The sequence below is a fragment of the Pantherophis guttatus genome, chromosome 3, assembly GCF_059756535.1.
Source record: "Pantherophis guttatus breed Tessera chromosome 3, ASM5975653v1, whole genome shotgun sequence".
NCBI lineage: Eukaryota > Metazoa > Chordata > Lepidosauria > Squamata > Colubridae > Pantherophis > Pantherophis guttatus.
This window is the reverse complement of record NC_142065.1, coordinates 48013680-48031457: the sequence shown is the minus strand read 5'-3', so window position 1 is coordinate 48031457 and position 17778 is coordinate 48013680. Positions and strand designations below refer to the sequence as shown.

Genomic DNA, 17778 nt, shown 5'->3' with positions numbered 1-17778 from the left:
TTGATTGTGGCAATGCCATATTAGTAAACCTATGATTATTAAACCAAGTTAGGAAAATACTGGGATGAATCCATATCATATGATTAACTGCTCCTCGTCCTTTTTATACTTCCAATATAATGAGATTGACCAACAACTCAATCTCTGAACCACTGGTGTGTATGATAGCTGTGAATAAGAATAATTTGTGGAATTAGTCTCATCTTAAGATCATACAAAATGTACTTAATATTAGTGACATACAGTAAATATAACAAAGGCTACACCTTGTTTGCTCCATGCCTTTAGTAAAGCTGATTGAACAGGGTAGGATTATTTTATATGTGCTAAAAAAAATTGGATGACCACTTACTGGAAACAAACAACTACAGTTTTCCCGTTACTGTTTGATGTTATGTTTAATGGTCATGCAGTTTTTTGCAATCCAGACAAAAGAAAAAAATCCAAATGCAGGGTCCAAATAAGGGGTATACCAGAAGCAGAGCAAAATAGAGAGAAAGAGGGAGAAGGGAGAGTTACCACTACTGCTGCCATTCCCAACTCAATCATTGTGTTGGAAACAGTCTTCGGAGGTCCTGGAAGCTTCCCCAGTGCTTGCTGTAGGATGGTTTCTTCCTCTTATTTTTTCCTATGTGTGAATGTATAAGAAAAGAAAGGATAGGTATATCCATCTGAAAAACTATATGAACATCTTCAGCCAGTCAAGTCTTAATGAACACAATACCACTTGGCATGTATTGTGTTCACACATATAAAGGGGTTGGAATCATGATACCATGATGCTGTCTTGGAGATTTTGATCCCCCAGTCAAAATCTGCAAGATGGTATTGTGTCAACTCAATCAGAGCCCCACCCTCTTTATGCATGGGTATGGTCTACTATAATACTGCTGGACTTGTTCTGTCCCCGTCTCCACACACACACAAACACAGTCAGCCGAGGGTTAAGAAAGCACTTGGCACGCACACAGGTTGTTATCTAAAACTTGGCAGCTATACGAGCATCGACTGCCAAGGGCTTTACTTCATCAGATAAACAGAAAATACATACAAATTGCAAATAGTTCAGTTCCAAACAAGAAACCTTTCGGCAGCTTTAAGCGTTGTTCAAGTGACTAGCCAGAGTTAGTTTTTGTCCGTCACAGAGTCTTAAATGGCCACCACACTCTCTTATATAGTCTCTGGGGTGTGGTCCAGTGACTCAGTTATAATCCCTGGCATGCCTCCTTAACTGCTGCAACCATTTATCATGCCTTCGTTGACGTGGATCCAGGAACGACAGATCACCTCCCTCGCTCTCATCAGAGACACCTGGCTCCTGACTAATCTCCTCTTCCTCGGCCGGCACTTGAGGCAGTGCCAGAGGGGAGGGGCCTGGAGAGGGAGGCCTGGCCGACTCCTCTTCTTCATGTTCAGAGCCTTCTTCCTCCGATGAGATAGGGTCGGAGGGCGGGGCCACAACAGGACTAAATATTGTGGAATATGCTATCAGATCAGGAAACAAATACTTTTGACCTCTTCTATAGGTTTCTTCACCATTAGCTGTACTGGCTAAGGTGCTTAGGTATACAGATCAGCATCATCCAAAGAGCTGCAGTTTCTGTGCCCCTATCTTAGAGCCATGTCTCTACAATAGATGCGAAAACTTGTAATTCTTCAAATGTTACCAACCCAGCTAGCATGCCCATTGGTACAGCATGACTGGTGCTGAACAGTAACGAAGTCTGAAATACCATAAAACCAAAAATATGTTAGCAGTTTTTCAGACTGACTTATATTTAAAAGGCATAAGGTTTTGTGAACTACAGCTTTCAGATGCATAGAGCAGCTAAATTAATGTAGGAGTTAAATTAGAATAAGGCAGGGGGAGGGAAAGGGCAGGATAAACAGATTGGTTATGCTGAGGCAAGTTACATATAAAACAGATTAGCAATAGTTTCTCCATTAACAATTATAACGTGTTTTTAAAAACTCTTGATTTTATTGAGTTCTTCTGAGATATCCTGATTTTTTTTAATGTATGTGAGTTCAACAACTTCTTACTCAAGTATACTGTTAAAGTTCCTTTTTTCCAAAATGGTTTTCAAATCTGTAATGGTATGTCCTGAGGGACTAAAATGTTTTGTGATTATTTTATGCTTGTTTTGATCCTGATGTTAAACTTGTATCCATTCATTATTTTGAGTCGTGGTGGCGCAGTGGTTAAAATGAAGTATTGCAGGTAATACTGCTGACTGCCGGCTGCCAGCAGTTTGGCAGTTTGAGTCTCACCGGCTCAAGGTTGACTCAGCCTTCCATCCTTCTGAGGTCCATAAAATGAGGACCCAGCTTGTATGAGGCAATATGTTGACTCTGTAAACTGCTTAGGGAGGGCTGTAAAACACTGTAAATCGATATATAAGTCTAAGTGCTGTTGCTATTGCTATTTTGTGCAGAGTTTGTCCTTTTTGTTCTATGTAGATTCCATAGGGGCAGATGATGGTATAGATTTCATTAGAGGAAGAACACATAATGGTGCCTCTAATCATATGTGTGAAGATGCTGGAATCTGTATGGCACTGCTGGTGTAAAATAGACATCTGGGCTTATTACATAGTCTTGTTTGCTTTTTAACATAATTTTCTTGTTGTTGTTGTTTTTTTATTGCATGTGAGAATCTGCTTCAAACTGGCTGGTTATCTATATGTAGATATGGGTTCTGCCACTCTGAGAAAGTGAAAGTCATTGTCCAATATGGCTGTAGCTTATTAATAATGTGCTTGAGTGGGCCTTTTCAATAGGAATTCTTGTCCATTGATCTATATAGTCAGTATGGCATAATCTTGTAACTTGTATAAAATAATGTCCTGCAAGTTTATTGTACTTCAGTTCCATAACATCATAATGGGTAGAAGATTATATAATTTACCATGTTTGATAAGCACGATGTGAAAGGCTCAGAAGTCAGAGCTATCCAGAGAAGGAAACTCCAGATCCAGGTTTTGGCCTTCCCATTTGTCTCTTTCTCTTAGTTTTGCCCCACATTGCAGTCAGTCAACAAAAAGTACTTGACTGATTCCAAGATGATTATGCACAGTAAAGGCACAGTAATAGTCAATGTGGTTTCTATAAGGAGAGCTTAGTGCAAATTTCTGAGCTATCAATATCATTCACAACTAATAAGTCTTTTATAAATTCTGAATATGTAGATCTCATAATAACAGCATTCTAATAATGAAATATGAATCAAATGCACACCTGAAGACAAGCATTCAGGTAAGTATAGTATGTAACAAATATACTTGTTAGAAAGGCAGTCCATAAATGTTTTGTGTTTTAGGCTGTAGTGCATAGATATGAAGAAAGATGATGATGCTAACTTTTCTTTCCATCTTCATTCACTCTGGGGAGTTCTGCAATAGGGAACCTTTATATTCCTGAAAGTTCAGTGCACAATTTAGAATTCTAAGATATGAAGGAAACAAAAGAGTTTGTATTACAGTTTTCCATCAGTGTGTATGTAGAAGGAAGGGAAGGGATAATGAAAGTTACAGCAAAGAAAGTGCATGTACTAGCTTGTTCATCCCTGGTCTTCACTGCACATTTCTAATATCTTAAAGCAGCACAAAAGACTATAACATGTAAAGTTACAGAGAAGGTTAAAATAACCATCCTAACAATTATAAAACATTGCAGGATTTCTAAGGAGCTTTAGAACGTTGGTTTTATACCTGGATTTCACACTCACTGTTATCGACTTTTGTAGATACTCAATATATAGGAGTGATTTATATAGACCCTTTATTAAATGAATGTGGGGGGAAACCATGGGAATTAAAAACTGAATAGGAAAGGCTTTGTTTACTGCAGGCAAGGGAAGTTTCTTCCATGATTTTATACAGAGGAGTGGAATTATAAATATATTTAAGCTGGAAGGGACTATTGCAATAATACAATATTGTATTTGAATAACTCTGTCAATAGTTGATGAATAATGAATGCTGAAAGAGCAGAATGAAATATGAAACTGATGATCTCTGCAACGTCCCTATTCCTAGCTTATTGTTTAACTGTTTTTTTTTCCTTTCCTTTTTTTTTGCCTTCAGAAATCAATGGGACTCGGATATGTCCCACTTCTCTGGTCTCTCTTCATGCAGCATCTTCAGATCTTGAAAATGCGCCACGTCTTCGCTACCTGCGCCTCGACGGCAACCTGCTGAAGCCACCCATCCCTTTGGACCTGATGTTGTGTTTCCGGCTCTTACAGTCGGTTATATTTTAAGCCTTGCAGCAACTGCCACTCCTCGGGACTTCGGCTTTGCGCAGTGACTTGATTCCAGTCTATGTTAGACAAGGGGAATATACCTAAGCATCTCTACCCAGCCCTTTCCTGCTCCACTCTGCTTCGTTCTTCTTTGGCTGCTAGAAGCTCTGTGCTTTGTGCAGCTCTCTTTTATACAGCATTTTATGGATGCTTTGTGCCCCTAAAATGTTGCATGAAGGTTTTTGAGATAGGTGCAGCCTTCACAGAAGATGATGGCAATACTGCAATATTGATTTCTGCTATATTGCCCTTTATCTATATATTAAAGAGAAAGAGAAGGAAGCATGCCTAAATGCATCTAGCACGCAGCATTTCTTTTACTGCCTTGCTGTCTAGAGCTTCACAAAGCGTTACTGGTTTTCCGACATCACCAAGCATACAAAATAAGTTAGATTACTGTCAGAGAGACAGGCAATATTATTTCATTTAAATGGATACAATGTTAACATGCCATTGTCTAATGATGCTGAATTAACAGGCGAGGTATAGTCAGACTAACAGGTAGCAGTGATAAGTAGCTTTAGCAAGTGTAGTCAAATGCATAATGTACTGTACATAGCAGGTTGTATACTGTGCAGGCAAGGCAGTATGTAGGAGATGAAATGAAGAATGATAGAGAATTTTCTTCCTGTTTGTGCTCTTTGGGAATTAAACAGCTGGTGCAGCTTTGCACTGTGGAATGTAATGAGCAACTAAATACAGCATGACCTTCAGGACTGGTGATGATATGCTTAGCATGTCATCACCAGTCCTCCTCATCTTCATAATTTAACTCCACATAGATTGGCTGAAAGTCAAATGCAGTGCTGAAGAATAAAGCAAATCCAGTACTAGACAGAAATGGCCACCAAATAGGGTGATATACTTGAACAGGACAGATCCATCATTATCATGATGATTTCAAGGTTATCTTCACATCTGATTTTTATTTTTCCAAATTGCACCTAGGGATTATGTCATTAATCAATGGAGCAATCTGTACCTCTTGAGGACCTAGGGCTTCGCTAGCTTTTTATGCATGGTAATCAGCAGCCTTAGCAACAGTTATCCAGGCATAATGAAGGAAATTATCCTACCCCTCTGTTACACAGGAAATGTCGCTGCCCTCTATTAATCCTCCTCATGGAGGATTAATAAATAAATGTTAAATTGTACTTGAAAAATATTTTAGCAGTGGCTGGAACCACAGTACCTATGGTTAATATGGTGTCCATAATAGCAAAACATAGCATATATATTTAAAAACTCATCAATATTTCTAACACAGAATCTTGCAAAATCACAGCATTCGTGCCTTTAGTCATCTTTATTTTTATTTTTTTGAACTGGGGGTATCGTGCCAAATCCTATGATGGTACTCGAAAATGTTGTTGCTCTAGTGTGCAAATGTAAGTAAATGCAAGTAATCAAGTATTAGCAGATTTACCATATGGTGTACAGGGACAAAAATCTCTGTTATGGGAAAGCCAGAAGGAACTATTCAACATGGTCTTCCCATTTCTTGTGCTATTCTTTGTTTGTGTTATATTTTGAATATAGAAAGAATAAAGCTGTTAAGTAACAGGCAATGAAGTACACAGTAAGTAATCTTTTTTTAAAAAGCACTTGCAGAACACTAATTCAGAAACACACCCAAACAATGTGAGCTCTTTTCCTGTATTCTGGATAACATTATGAAAAACATACAGATCACATGAAAGAAAATGTTTCTGCTTAAGCCTTTTATGAAAGCTCCTCTGGGAACAAAGCCTTCAGGATTCACTGAGAAAATTTCTGAGTAAAAGTAAGACTTTTTGAAAGTACCACCCTGTACAAAAAGCAAAATACGTTTCCTTTTTTTTTTATTAGCACAGTATGTATTTTTACTGGATTAGCAAAATCAAAGACAAGCCAAAATTAAAACTATAAGAACCATAGTCATATGATCACTCATTTACCAGATGAATTTTGTATCATACAGCCATAACTGTATGTTATTTACCCTCCCAGTTGGGTCCAAGAGGATTTCTACAAATAAATATGATGCTAGAAGGTAATGTAGTTTAAGCCAGTGCTTTTCAAGTTCTTTTTAAAACATTGCTTTAAAATAGATCAGCTTCCTAATATTTTACAGCACCCTTTTCTTTTTCATAAGAAAGAAGGTACAGGGAGCACCAGTATTGCTAAAGGTCTATGGGCACCTTTGTGGCCACAGGTGGCCATTCCTTTTCCCTATTTCAATAGTTTCCCATTTTCCCATTAGATCAGTTTCTCTCTGAGTTTCCAAACGTCAACTGTCTCTTCCTCAGGGAACACTACACTTTGCATTACCCTTTTGCAACTTAAAGTGGCTTCACAACTGAGATTGTTGTTATGATGATGATGATTGCTGGCAGGGTCATCCAGATGTTTAGACTGGATTTGGCTTTTTTATCCATCTTCCCATATTGTTTGATGGTGTTAAAGGTATCTTTGCAGGATGTAAGCTTTTCCAAGTAGAGCTGCCTTTTACAACTGACTGATAGAGATTTTTGTCAATACCTATGATGTTCAAGTGATGCTCCATAGGTTTTGGAATAGGCACCTATTATTATTGGTACTATCTTTGCTTTCTTTTGGCATGGTCATTCTATTTCAATTTGCAGGTCTTTGTATTTAATTATTTTCTCCTGGTTTTCCCTTCTAAGTTGCCAATCCTAGGTACTGCAATATCCATTATCCTGATTTTTATATTTCTTAATGACAATTGTTAATTGACTGAGTTTGGATACATCCCTGTAAAGGAGGTGGGATAGCTTGGCAAATGTTTTTAAAGTTTGATAGGCATGGCCTAAGTTATTCAGTATCGTTGACAGAAGAATATGTGCAATGACAAACAGTAATGGTGATAGTGAGTCTCCTTGAAAGATTCCTCTCTTGGCATTAACCTGTCTCAATCTATCACAATTGACCAGCAACTCTTTCTTCATTCCACCATTGATTTTTGCACAAAGCTTCTGAGGTTTCTACTGACTCCTGTTATTTCTAGGCATTTGATTATGTGGCAAGGTAAAATCACACTACATTCAAGCTGGTTATCCTTCTTTTGCAGTTTTCCAAAATCTTGTCAATTAAGAGCTGATCTTTTGTTCCTATGCTGTTTGGGTGATTTCCTTTCTGTTCAGGTGGAAAGAACTTGTTTTCAGATAGATGTTGTCAGTCTGCATCAGATAGCACACCAATTAGTAATGTGAAAGTTGTTGGTAAGCAGTTAATTTGTCTGTAGTTTCCTGGTCGTACCCCTTTTGCTGGATCATTATCAGATAGGTTTTCCAGATATTAACCAATCTTCAATTTTAGTTTCTTGCAGTATGTTGCATCATTATTTTTCCACAGCAATTCTTAGGCATCTCTATATATAAAAGTGAAATCCACTCACTCATCACGAAATCTCCAGAACGGTAAAGCCTACAAACTTGAAATTTGGCACATACGTTCCTCCTAGTTTCTAGGTGCTAGCTAAGAAAGCAAAATGACCATCAGATCATTAGTATTTCATATACAGTATAGTCATATACAGTATATTAACACGCTCTGATGCTAAGGAGTTAGATGTTCTGCTCCCCCTCCCCACCTGAAAAGTTCCAACTGCCACTTGCCTCACATTCTGTTACCACAGGTCAAACTGGCAGATGGTTTTTGGGTTTGTTTGTTTGGTTTTTTTGCTTTAATTTATATGCCGCCCTTCTCCGGAGACTCAGGGCGGCTTACAATGCATTAAGCAATAGCCTTCATACTTTTGTATATTTATACAAAGTCAGCTTATTGCCCCCACAATCTGGGTCCTTATTTTACCTACCGTTCCACTCTTTTACTGACGTTCCACTCTTCACTCAGGAGCTGTCTGGGGCTCCTTTCAGTACTAAACATTACTACCTCACCAAAATGTCTATGCCTTCCACCTATCAAACTGCTTCTGAACTCAAGGTGGTGGGAGAGATATTCCCTTATGTGTTTCAATCACTGACCACCACTGAGCCAATGGATTGTGAACTGAATTTCTCCTGCATAGTATCCCAGCCCCAACTTACTTCTTACACTGATCTCCTCAGTTCAGATGACTCTGTTCCTTCTACTGTAACACCAGTTAAAAGGAAATTACTGTCTTTCTGCTGCCTGAAAATACTTCAAAATGACATATTTTGTAGCCAAAGAGGTGAAGGAGGGAAATTTTATGCCAACATTCAAAGTTACAACCACAGAATAGGGAGTATCATGGTGGGGCCTCAGCAGCACCCTTCATTTCTCCAGATATACTTTGTTGGTGATGATGACAATGAGAGTCTGTCAAGACCATGGGGATGCTACAATGGTCGTAAGTGTGAAAAATGGTCATAAGTAGCGAAGCACGGGTATCCAGCTAGTATATAGTGTAAATTCTTACCTTGATGGCAAATTTTATGCAATGCTAGATGCACTTTTTATATTTAACATTTATCTATATTTTAAACAAATAGTAGACGCTGGAAGTAGATCATTATGAGATACAGTATGGCCAGCAGGCAATACAAGACTGCCTTTCCTCACTCACCCTGTCCTTGCAAAAATAACTTACTGGAGGATACCGTCTAAGAGAGAAACTCCTGTTGGCACTTAGGAGTTTTAGTTGCCTTTAAAGAAATACAGAGAATAAGTTTGAAAAATTAGATAATATCTAATTTGAGTCTCACTCAAACCCTTAGTCAAGTCTGCATTTTTCTTGTATTATGCTAAAAAAAGAATTAAAGTTGGGAAGGTGCAGCACACTCAAGGCAATACGGTAAGAATCCCTAAGTTATCCAGGCTCAATAAGCAAATCACCAGATCCAATGTCTACATGGAACGTTACATGCTTTTATATTTAAACTGTTGAGCTACCTGATCTGGATTGCAAACAATTGGATAAATATTAGGTAGCAATGAAGAAAGTCAGTTAGGAGGGAAGGGGGACAGTGGTGGGTTGCTACTGCTTCACCCCAGATTGGATGAACTGGTAGTGGCGGGGGTGGGAGGTGTGGCCCACCTGCCCGGACACTTCTGTACATGCGCAGAAGTGTCATGCACGCGCGCAAACTGATAGCGACAGGTTTTGAAACCCTCCCCTGGAGGGGGAGTTGTATGCAGGGTATCCCAATTGTCTTTTGAGACATCCTGTATCATTGCTGTTATCTAGTGGTCTCCTGGACTTTTATAGGCCAGATTTGTGGCTCTTTGTTAAGCCCATTTAAGGGCTGACACAGTGCATGATTCCGACATTGCAGTCAAGACAGACTTTTTTCAAGATGCTTATGTTCTAGTTCCTCTACCTTCCCCTCCCTTGCCCTCCCCTTTGCTCTCCTCTCTTGCTTCAAAAAAGACAAATTATCCAATATCATGAAAGCTTCTCCTTTCCTGGAACATTGTCTTTCTGTGTCATTACATTAAAGGCATTATTTCTCGGCTGGATTACTGCAATGCCCTCTACATGGGGCTGCCTTTGGGGTGCACCTGGAGGCTCCAACTGGTCTAGAATGCGGCCACACAGGTAGTTACAGGTGCTTCCCGTTACTCCCATATAACACCATTGTTGCGTGAGCTGCACTGGTTGCCGGTGGTCCTCCGGATCTGCTTCAAGGTGCTGGTGCTCACCTATAAAGCCCTTCATGGCATGGGCCTGGGGTACTTGCAGGACTACCTCCTACTGGCCTCCCACCACCCAGTGCACTCACATAGGACTGCCCTTCTCCGGGTCCCATCGGCTGGATGGTTGGCTGGCGGCCCCCAGGATGAGGGCATTATCTGTGCTCGCACCGACCCTCTGGAACGGTTTACCCACTGGGTTCCAGATGGCCCCCGACCTCCGCACCTTCCACGCTGATCTAAAGACATGGCTCTTTCAGCAAATTCCCTTATCTGCTGTGCATTTTAATTTGGGGGATTTGGGGTTTTTAAATCGGATTTTAACATTTTAATTTTATTTATTGTTGGGTTGTTTTATTCTGTGAGCGGCCCTAAGTCCCTCGGGAGAAGGGCAGCATATAAATATGACAATAAATAAATAAATAAATAAAAATAAATAAATAAATCTCTCACTTGTAAGTTCATCCTATGTCGGCAACCCACCACAGTGTTTCTATGGTGTATTTTGTATATAAAAAGATAGGGCTAAATGTGTGTGTGTGTGTGTGTGTGTATACTGTACTTTAAGCAAAGTGTTTTGTTTTTCTTTCTATGAAAGGGTTCATCATCTCCAGGACTTTTTCTATACAGGTACTTCTTGACTTATGACCACAACTGAGCTCAAAATTTCTGTTGATAAGTAAAACATTTGTTAAGTGAGTTTTGCCCCATTTTATAACCTTTCTTGCCACATTTGTCAAGTGAATCAGTGCAGATGTTAAGTTAGTAACATGTTTGTTAAATGAATCTGGCTTCCCCATTGATTTTGCTCGTCAGAAAGTCACAAAAGGTGAACACATGACACATGAGGGATACTGCAACTGTCATAAATATGAGTCAATAGTCAAGTGTCTAAATTTTGATCACATGATCATGGAGTGCTGCAATGGTGATAAGTGTGAAAAGCAGTCATAAGTCACTTTTTTCACTTTGTTGTAACTTTGAACAGTCACTAAACATATTGTAAGTCAAGGTCCATCTGTACTCAAACATACGAGCGAAGGGCAAATAGCAAGATCAGTAGTTGATGAATCCCATCTTTCCCTATCCAGTATATCTCACCCACTAAAATAGAATTCAAAGTTATAAATGCTAAAACAACAATGAGCAACAATAGACATCTCAAAAGGAATAATTGTATTGTCAGTTGTGAGGACAGAACTGGAGTCACTACCATTCTGTATCAAGACTAGTCAATACTATCAATTGCTCCCTCCCTCTTTAATCCTCACACCCTCCACTAGGCCTTCTCAGAAGAGTGCTAAATCCATGATCAGAAATAGGTCAACTGATAGACTGCAGCTGTAGAGATTCTGTGATGTGTTAGGCAAATTAACAGGTGGATAAGTATACCAGTCCAAGTGTGTACAATTGTGCCCAACCTTGGCTCCCTTAGGCTAAGGATTGATTTCCCATCAGCTATTGATGCTTGGTGGGAAGAGAAAAAAGCCATGAAAATTCAACAATCCTTTTCTTGACTTGATCCACATTAAAGTACAGAGACAGCACCAGTCACTGGTTTTATTACCATGGCAGAATGGAGTTCAGCAATCAAAGAAGCAAATTTTATGCTGCAATGCTTTTCTAGTGGTAGCAGTATAACATGGCTGGCTAGTTTGCTCTCAATAATTATAGTATAATGAGAAAAGAAATTTGCAATCTTTTTTTCAAGAGATTTTATTAATCCCTCATTTTAGGCATAAATACACAGTCTATTTGCATGCAAGTATATGTATTCATGTGATTTTATTTATTTATTTATTTATTTATTACTTGGGTACGATAATTCAGTGGTTAAAGATGCTGAGCTTGTCAGCTGGAAAGCTGACAGCCCAGGTTCGAGACCTGAGTGCCACACAATGGGTTGAGCTCCCATTCCTTGCTCCAGCTCCTGCCAACCTAGCAGTTTGAAAGCATGCAAATGTGAGTAGATAAGTAAGTACCACCGAAGTGGGAAGGTAACACTGTTCCATTCACCTTGGCACATAGTCATGTTAGCCACATGACCACAGAAATGTCTTCAGACAATGCTGACTTCCTCAGTTAAGAAAACAGAGATGAGTACCGCCCCCTAGAGTTAGACATAAATGTACAAAAAACTTTACCTTTTATTACTTAGGCTTTTATGATGCTTCAATTAAAACTTGTCTGGGGTGAGTGTGCGTACAATTCCTCTGCACAGCAGTAAGACTGAAATCATAGAATTACAACCACACAGCAGATAATCCAAACTCAGATTTCAGCAGTGTTTGCACCATATATTCCACTTAACATTACTTCCTTGGGACCACATTCCATTCCTTTCCCCAACATTTCCTGGTAGGCTAAAGTTAAGTGGCTGAACTTACTTTTGGAGGTAGAAAATTGCATAGGAACAGTGATGGATTGCCCCCGGTTCAGACCTGTTCACAAGAACCAGTAGTAAAACTGGTGGGATGCCCCACCCACCACGCGGATATTCTCATCAGTGATCTGCGCATGTGCGATCCCATTGCGAACCAGTAGTAAAGGTAAGTAGAACCCACCCCTGCATAAGTAGAATCTTTACCCCTGTAAAGGTAAGTAAAACCCACCCCTGCATAGCAATGTTGCATGACGTCAACATTGTTTCACGATAATACTTTCAAGATAATACTTTATGGTGCATAGGCACTCAGACATACATATTAATGGTCCCACAAAGGTAGCATACAATAGGAAACCCATTGGGGAAAAAAAGATCACTAAAGTCTAGTCAAAATTTAATAATGCTACGACAGAAGCATGATTTTATTTTGACTTTGGGATGACCCTAAATTTGAGTGCTCTATTTACTTGGCTGGGGAAGGGAATTCCGAAAGTGAGGGCCAAATGTGAGAAGGCCTTTCCTCCTCCCCTCCTCAAAGGCCAAAGCATCTGCTCAGCCAGCTGGGGAGATTTAATAGCCAAATTGTACAGAAAGTTCAAAGGTTAAAGTAAAGACCAAAATCTTGATTTCTACCTGAAACATGCATATACACTTTTTTGTGAGGCTGTGTGCATATGTTGAAATGTGGACATACATGCTTCATCAGATGAGCATATATGAATTTGCATGTGTACATACACATCTACATTTGTGTAAATGGCATGTGCATTGATGGAAATTTGTGGATAATAACTATTTTTAATCCTAATTCAAGGACAGATGGAAGGAGTACTTTGGCAAACACATTACAAATACAATCCTATTATGGCTGCTATCCAAGCACCAGCATCTTCTGCATAGAAGATGCTGGTGCTTGGATTAAAAAAACCTGCATAAAGAACATTGCATTAAAAGTTTTAAACAGAAAATTAAAAAAAAAGTAGCAAACTAATACAAAATGGATAGAGCAAAGGATTACAGAATTATCTTGCTCTGTGATTACAAAAAAGCTCACTTTTTCTATTATCATTTTTTCCTAATCATTAAAAACGTATTTTACTTCGTAGAAAAATTCATTCAGTTTTAAGTTTAATGGTTAGTTTATTCTCTCCCATCATTGACGTTGCACAAATGTGTAGCAGAATTAGAATATTTCTGAAATCTTAAGTGAACAAAATTGAGAACTCTCGTTTATAGTGTGTGTGTGTATCAGTGGTGAGTTGCCCCCAGTTCAGACTGGTTCGCAAGAACAGGTAGTAAAACCAGCAGGAAATCCCGCCCACCGCCCCGGATGTCGTCATCTGTGATCTGCGTATGCGCAGAAGCAAGGTGTGTGCGAAAGCCCATTGCAAACCAGTGGTAAAGATAAGTAGAACCCACCCCTGATCATATATATACACAGTATACACACACATGCACACCTCTTAATGCCTAATATAAACAAGGATAATGACTCCATACAAAACCTCAACAACTCCTCTTTGTTTTTGTATATACTTATCTTATGGAAATTGTAACAGAAAAATAATATAATTCCTTACTTTTAAATTGTGATACAGCAGACTTTAGAAAATCTGGGGATGTCAGGATGGAAACAATAAGTTTGGACACTGGATAAGTAGCATTTCAGTTTTGGATGAAATAAGTAATAGTGCTACTAGTTTTACTGAGTTTTTGTCTTTATATTTTTATTTAGTTCCATTTAATTTTGATTACTTTGAATGCTAGCAAAGCAGCACTTTTTAAAATAAACCTTCTACCACTGAATATTTTAGACGAAGCATTCTTCCCTCCACACTGCTTTGTTGGTAGAAGAAAAGAAGTAAAATTTTCCTTGGGTGTATAAATTGACTATAGTTCTGATCTAAGACATGTGAAAAACTTGAGAAAGAAGCTGCTTAGAAATAAGCAGAAAAACCAGTAAAGCAGCAACATTTTAATGAGCAAAGATATAGCAAGAATCGGACAGAGTAGCAATTAGATTAGTGACAATTAAAACCCTGTAGCGAGGGATAAATATCTTTATTCATTTTTTGTTACTCTGAACTGGGACAAATTAAGTAGTAGGCTGAGCATAATTGCTGCTTTTCTGCTTTGATCTCTTCCACTAATAGATCGGGAGTCTGTTTAGTTTTTTGAAAAGAGGGTGGGCTTTTTGACAATAAACAAAAAACCACAGCATTTTTAATTGGTGCTTGAAATCTTGTCATGTTTCCACTGACACTTTGACTCTGGGCTTCTGGCTCCAGACATAGCACAACATTTTCTCTGTGCAAAAAATAACTCAATTTCTTTTAGTTTTCCTTTCTTGTATATGAGACTCCAAATAAAATCTCAAGCATTGTTAGTTTAACAAGAACGGCACCCACTGTACTGGATGCAGCCTGAGCTGATTCATTTTTAAGTAGCTCTTTGGAAAAATAGTTTGTAATCTAGTTGTTAATCAAAATTGACTCATTTGTTTCTCTTTTTATCTTTTACCATTGTAGTTCAGAACTCAAGATTGTTCACAGCATGAACTAGTCAAACCTACATGATATTTTTAAGCAGGTGGGCAATCTGTGGTCCCGAGGCCACAAGCGATTTTCAAGTTCCTTTTTGCACAAAGAGGAAGAACTTTCACCTGCTTGGTGTATATATATATATATATATACCAGCATTTCTATATTGTGAGAACATTAATTTTAAGTACTTTCCCTTTCTATCCTTGGAAATCACATATTTCTATTTGTGTTTCTACTACATCAGCAAAATTTGAACTAATGGTTTTCTTATACTTATACTTTTCTTATACTTATACTTTCTTAGACTTATACATGGTATGCTCTATGAAGACTTCTTAAGAGTCTTGCATCCAGCTTCATCCTCTCTGTTACAAGCAAGAATGCCTACACATCACACTACCCTCCTTACTCAGTGCTCTGAAGGCAATGGAAAAGCTTTTGCAATGCAGTAGTGTCACTCAGAGCTGTCTGAATATCAGGCTCTGCTCTCACAGTAGACCTTAATTCATAATTTGATTTCATTCAGACTGAAAATCAACTGGACTTTGCAATCTATCTGCCCATGCTTATTTAGGACCAGCTATATGACTAACTTAAATTGTGTTCTAATGCACATAAGAAGCATAACAGCAGTGGGAAAGAGACATCAGGTTTTAGTTTGCCACCACAACTCAGTGACAAATCAAGTGGCATGTCAAAAATGGGCTCTAACGCAGGAGTCACAATTTTAAGTCCTGTGGACCACTAATATGATCTACCTAATGACCAGCTGGGAGGGCGTGGCTAGGTTAGGTGAGTGATGTCACTCACGTCGAGGGGTACCTCGCCGGCCTCTACTTGCCCTTCCTCTCCCAGCCACTCCTCACCTGCCCGCCTGAGCTCCTTAGGGCCCCAACAGGAAGCAGTTGTTGGAGCTAAGCAGCCACGAGAAAGAGTTGGCAAAACAGCTGGCTCAGTTCAAATTGGATCTGACCAAGAAGGAGGCTCAGCAGAAGCAGAGGGAAGACCTGTGGGAGTACAAGGCCAGGTACTAATGCCTGGAGGCTCAGCGGGCTGAGATGGTCAGCCAGTTCCAGGCCATGATACAGTCCCACTGGAACAAGGCCCTCTGGCTCTTCGCCACCAGCAGCACTTCCCTCCAGCCTTTGCCCAAAGCCCCGCACCAGGAGGCTGAAGCAGACCCCAAGTTGGAATTTCTGCCCCCTTCTGCCCCGCACAAAAAGACCCCAAAGGGGGAAACTCCCTGCAGTAACACAAGCGTTCATTGCAGATATTTGGCCCAGGGGCCCCTGCTTTACCCTGTTTCTCCCCAAATAAGACATCCCCTGATAATAAGCCCAATTGGGCTTTTGACCTCATTGCAATAAGGCCAAGTACTTATTTCAGGGTTCAAAAATTATAAGACAGGATCTTATTTTTGGGGAAACACGGTAGTGCAATATAAAAAGCAAATAATTTTTCTGTGGACCACCAAAATTTTCTCACGGACCACCAGTGGTCCACGGACCACCAGTTGGTGACCGCTGCTCTAATGCATGGATGCATATACTGCCACAGCAGAATCAGGAATCACAAATGATTTCTGAAGAGTAAATAGTTGCATTAGTAAATTCTCTGTGTGTAGGAGAACAAAGAATGTAAGTATATAATATCTAGCAAATAAGAAAAATTGCATCATTGGTTCAGAGGTTGAAACTTATTTGAACTTTAAGTTTGCTGTAGTTACTGCAAAGTGATAACTGAGAGAGGGAATTACAAAATTTGGTCTAAGGGGTAGCAATACTTACAATTATTTCCACTGCTGACCTGATTTCATCTCAGAAACATTCAACCAATACTTTCTTAGCCCTGTAGTCCTGGGGTGGTATTCACTTACCTTCACTACCAGTTCGCAAATGGGAGTGTGCACTTCCCATTTGCACGCCTCCCAGAGCCTTCCGTGCATGTGCAGAGCATCAAAAACGGGACATGATGACGTCCGGGCAGGTGGGTGGAGCCTCCTGCAGCTGTCGCTACCGGTTCGCCAAAACTGGATAGAACCGGTTGAATACCACCACTGCTGTGGTCCCATTAACACATCAGAAGCTATATGGCTGTTATGTCTCCATATTATATCTATGTTTTTCTGCATTCAAACCAAGCTGAATTTTTAAAAAAATGATTTTGTAAAACCATTGACCTGCTTTCTCTCTTGTGATCTGATACAATAATAATTTGACTTCAAATGATATACATTTGTATTTCATTAACTGTAATTATGCATGAAAGAAAACTCTGGAATTTTTGCCCCATTTTGTGATATAATCCTGTCAGAGTTGAAACAACTTTATTATATATTTGTAATGTCATGCAAATAATTCTGTAGAACTCATAATTCCCAAACCTCCTTTAATCAGGGTGAAATGCTCCTGGTTTGGACCAGATCACCCGATCCGGTAGCGATGGAGGCGGGTAGTTTGGAGAACCGGTAGTAAAAATCCCTCCCTCCCCCCATGCCCAGCTGAGCCACACAATCATAAGAGGCTTTTTTTTTACTTTTCAAAGCATTTTTTCTACAACCTCTTCGGCCGAAAAACTGCTTTTAAAAGTAAAAAAAAAAAGCCTCTGATGATCGCGCAGCTCAGCTGGGATCGTCAAAGGTTTTTAAAAGAAAAAAATCCTTTGTTTCCTTTAAATGCCTCTGACAATCCAAGCTGAGTTGCCTGATTGGCAGAGGCATTTAAAAGAAAAAAAGGCTTTTTTTCTTTTAAATGCCTCTGATGATCCAAACTGAGTTGCCTGATCGGCAGAGGCATTTAAAAGAAAAAAAGTCTCTGCCAATCAGGCAACTCAGCTTGGATCGTCAGAGGCATTTAAAAGAAAAAAAAAGCCTTTTTTTCTTTTAAATGCCTCTGACGATCCAAGCTGAGTTGCCTGATCATCAGAGGCAT

The 17778-nt window shown here is 39.4% G+C and overlaps 1 protein-coding gene and 1 long non-coding RNA gene across 4 annotated transcripts in view; one reads left to right on the top strand and one right to left on the bottom strand.

The window, feature by feature from the left end:
- PRELP (proline and arginine rich end leucine rich repeat protein) overlaps positions 1-5871 on the top strand; it is a 32242-nt gene extending 26371 nt beyond the window's left edge. For both annotated transcript variants that reach the window (XM_060687299.2, XM_087889517.1), the window contains one exon: positions 4086-5871. In XM_060687299.2, coding sequence (XP_060543282.1) covers positions 4086-4261 — 176 coding nt within the window. In that variant the 3' untranslated portion in view covers positions 4262-5871. The remainder of the gene's footprint in view (positions 1-4085) is intronic.
- The window catches only part of LOC117663921 (uncharacterized), a 57922-nt gene that overhangs the window by 9992 nt on the left and 30152 nt on the right, over positions 1-17778 (bottom strand). For both annotated transcript variants that reach the window (XR_004590874.3, XR_004590875.3), the window contains exon 3: positions 520-628. This is a non-coding gene — a long non-coding RNA (uncharacterized LOC117663921). The remainder of the gene's footprint in view (positions 1-519; positions 629-17778) is intronic.